Raw genomic sequence first — 4,052 nt, 5'->3', positions numbered from 1 at the left:
AGGGCCAAGCTGCTATCCTGAGTCTTTTGTTTTGTCTTTATTACAAACCCAAGAATGTGTCAACACTGGACAACTAGATTCGGCCCTGACAAGCCAAATGCTTCCCCATCTTCAAATGGACAAACGCACTTGACAAAGAACCATTACATATGCTTGATGTATCCCCTAAAGAGGATCTATTCTGATGCAAGCTTGAGCTTGCGTGGAACCACAGGGCTCCTCCCAAGACTTCTCAAACGAACCGTGCTCCCACTAAAGTAAGAACAAAAGCGGTCTCCAGATCTAGATATCCACAGTTGAAGTTGCTTTGAAATGGCCACCACTCATCGAGGTCATCATTAATGCTTTCAAAACTCATTTTTACTACTGCATAACGATATGTGAGAAACAAGCGTCTTTTTTTCACGTGCTGAAACTTGACAATTGCTTTGAGCAAAAGAGAGAGAAACAAATGAAAACAAGTAGACAGACTGTAAATATATTTCTGTAAGTAAAGAACAGTCAAGAATGTTGACAATTAACCTTGTCCCAGCCATCCAACAGGATCAGATCCTGGGACGAAGTGCTAAAAGGCTTGTTACAATTTGGCACAATTGTCATGTTCTAAATCGTGGTAGAAGATAACATTGATTGATGAGTTGTGGTATGTGTATATGCACGCACTTGATAATGGTTCGGGAAGCCCACGATTCACTCATATCGAGGAAGAGCATGACGTGGAAATTGTCCAATTGGAGGTACGAAACCACTCGTGGTCGTTGAAGATCTTGTGCTTGGAGCAAAGAGGATCAATATTTGAACAACTAGTAGGCAGACTAAAGCGACACAGAAACATTTCAAAAGTGCTAATTTGCTGCACAGAATGGTTTATGGACTCGATTTCGATGTGGCGTAAGACTGACGGCTCCCCTAACGCAGAGGTGCGAGCCACATGATTATCGTCCCTCCATTCATTCATTCATTCCTTGGGTCATCATTTCATGTTGGGCGCTCATTGCTCGAACATCACGGCCGAAATGTAAATCTAGCTTCAACTGTGAGACAGGAATTGAAGGGCCGGCCACCCAAGGCAGACTAGAGTAGAAAACGGGGACGAGGAAGTACAACGGATGGCACCAAGTTTACAGAAGTCTGATCCATTTGATCAGTTCAAGTTGAATTTAAAGTCGTCTTCGTGAGCCGCTTTCCTCTTGGTCCAGCCACAACCAGGTAATGGAAGGCCGTCTGGGCCCAATGGACAAGGAGCGTCCATTCCTGGCAGGCCATCCTTCCCTGGGGTGCCGGGTGGACCAACCCGGCCTCGTTTTCCTCGATTGCCTTCATCTCCTTTTTGGCCCTTGTGACCGTTAAGACCCATCGGTCCGATACCGCCTCGCTCACCCTTCTGTCCGAAGGGTCCATGGGGTCCAATTTGACCTGGTAACCCGGGGGGTCCATTGTTACCAGGAGGTCCTGTTTCCCCGACTGGGCCTGGTAGACCCATGGGTCCGAATTCGCCTCTCTCTCCTTTGTCCCCCACTTCACCTTTGATGCCATCATTTCCACGATCCCCTTTTTGACCGGGAGGGCCGTCATGTCCGGCAGGTCCCGGTGGACCGGGTGGGCCTGGTGCTGTAGAGTATTCACTATCGTCCATTGGGCCGTAGATACCTTGTCTTCTTCGTTTTTTCTTGGATAACTTGGATTCTCCCTTGTCACCCTTGTCACCTTTGAGCCCAGGATATCCGGGAGGACCAGGCAAGCCGGGTGGACCCATGAGACCTGGCGATCCCATTTCCCCGTACTCGCCCTTTTCACCCTTTCCACCAATTTGCCCAGGAAGCCCTGGAGGGCCCTGGGCTCCCATCTCTCCATTATCGCCTTTGGGTCCAAGTGGGCCTCTGGGGCCTGGGACTCCATTCTTTCCCAAATGGCCTTGACTTCCTTTTTCTCCTTTCACACCCATTGGACCTCCTTGCCCGGGCTCTCCCTTGGGACCATGAGGTCCAGGTTTACCCATATTTGCGGCTCGACCCGACCTTCCTCTTTTCCCTCGCTTGCCTCTGGGTCCTTTAGGCCCTTTTGGTCCAGGCGGTCCTTGGACTATATGGGCGTTGCTCTTTGGATCGAACAATGAAACCGACCCGATTTCTCCTTTAGGCCCAGGTTCTCCCGGAGGTCCGGGTGGGCCCGGAACAGGTTTGTTAGCATCAAAGGTGAATATTTTGGATGAATCCGATTGCATAGACATGTCCAATCCGTCTCCTTTATCCCCTTTGAGCCCAGGTCGTCCATCCAAACCATGGAGACCGGGTGGACCAGGCTGACCAGGCGGTCCCATGGGCCCGAGGGCTCCAGGAGCTCCATCAAATCCGGGCAGACCCAGAGGTCCTTGGGGTCCTGGGGGCCCCGGTTGTCCCGGCTCCCCTTTCAAGGCAATCACCTCCGCATAACCATATCCGCCAGAGAGCTTGGTGAGTGAGGATCTTCGCCTTGATCGTGATTGGATGAATTGTGGCAAAGTGTTGCCCGCATCTCCCTTCGGCCCAGGATAACCACGAGGCCCCCTTGGACCGTTTTTGCCAATGGATCCAGGAAACCCTGGGTATCCATCTGTGCCGGGTGGACCTGGGGGTCCGGGCAATCCTGTACACGAGCATCCATCTGCAGATCTTTTGATTCTTTGTGCACCTATGGGCACTGCCTCTGACAATTGACTTAATAGCTCAAGTTTCCACTTGTCAATATCCAGGGATGTGAGTTGCTTTTTGAGATTGTCCAGTTCACTCTCCAAGCGTAATTGTCTGTGAGCCAATACGATGCTGAACAGTGCAGATACAATGCACAAACACGTCAGTCCTAATCGAAACCAACCTTGAAAGTCATGATGCTTTTGTTTATTGGTCACTTTGTCATAACTGGTGGTCTCACTTTGCACACACTTGAATTCAAGTTTGGCCACTGAATTGCTCTGAGTTTGACTCGTCTTGGACGAGGAGGATTTCTTTTGATTCTTCGGGCTCGATTTTCGACCCGAGGGTGGCAGTCCGTCACGGTTGTTATCCACCGATGAGTTCACATGCATGTTTTCCACTCTTGAGGTCGACTCTTTGGCCGGGCTATGATCTCCGCCACCATCCACACTCATAAGCTTCTTCATGGTTACCAAGAATCACTTCCGGAACAGATTTGTCACTATTTTCTGGTCGTGCAGCCCGAATAAGCCTTTTATTTTGAACAGGGTCACATGTCAACCCGGATGCAGCTCATTTTCGCTTTGATGCCAAATCATTATCCTCTTGTCACTGTTTCACTCTCCGATGCTCCTCGGGACAAATCAGGATGAGCTCATTCTTATGAATATCTTCCCTGAAAAAAGAAAGAAGAACCCTTTTTGTTTCGCTCCTAAAGATTTCACCAATTTTGAGCCGAGTTCGCTCTCAACTGACAGCGTTCTTCATACTCATCCCGTCTCGCCTTCAGGGGGATCTTTGAGCGGAGCATGAGCCGAGCTTGAGCCGAGCTTGCCCCTCCATTCGAAGGAAGTTCGTTCACCACGCTCAACACCAACTGGCTGGCTCGTCGTCCGCTGACGAGGCAAAGCGACGTGAACCGAGCACAAACGGCTCAATCACCGTTTGAGCGCTTTTGGACTCTCAAAGCAATGATTATGGGCGCTAACATCACCATTTACTGGGTTCTGCTGGCAAGTGTCTAATAAGTGGCCTCCAGCCACGACCTCTTGGATGGAAGAGGAAGAATAAAATGACAACAATCAAGCTGGTGAGAGAGAGAGAAATGGAAAGAGAGAATGGGGCGAAAAGAGGTTTCGTTTCGTTGTTCTGGCAAACGGGCTTCGGATTCGAGGCCTCGAACCCAACGAACGCCTTGATTCTTCAAAGATTGAATAACTCCATCTCGCTTGAATTTTCCCGAATTGACGCCAGAACTTTAGAGAGTGAAAAATGGATTGTCAGACAGAGCTGTTGGAAAACATTTCACGCCCTACGACACATTTTGGCGCGTCATTGCCACCGCCGACATTCTCTTGCCGTAAATCAACTTCCACATTT

General features: G+C 49.6%; 1 protein-coding gene across 1 annotated transcript; it reads right to left on the bottom strand.

Annotated features, from left to right (window-relative positions):
* Positions 1–462: 462 nt before the first annotated feature.
* LOC131885607 (collagen alpha chain CG42342-like) lies at positions 463–3,512 on the bottom strand. Its single transcript, XM_059233709.1, has one exon. It carries the CDS (start codon positions 3,137–3,139, stop codon positions 1,145–1,147), a length of 1,995 nt encoding a protein of 664 aa, XP_059089692.1. The 5' UTR covers positions 3,140–3,512; the 3' UTR covers positions 463–1,144.
* Positions 3,513–4,052: the final 540 nt, after the last annotated feature.

The sequence above is a fragment of the Tigriopus californicus genome, chromosome 8 (assembly GCF_007210705.1).
Source record: "Tigriopus californicus strain San Diego chromosome 8, Tcal_SD_v2.1, whole genome shotgun sequence".
NCBI classification, from domain to species: domain Eukaryota; kingdom Metazoa; phylum Arthropoda; class Copepoda; order Harpacticoida; family Harpacticidae; genus Tigriopus; species Tigriopus californicus.
The sequence above is the reverse complement of the archived record's forward strand: the minus strand, read 5'-3'. Positions and strand labels throughout refer to the sequence as shown.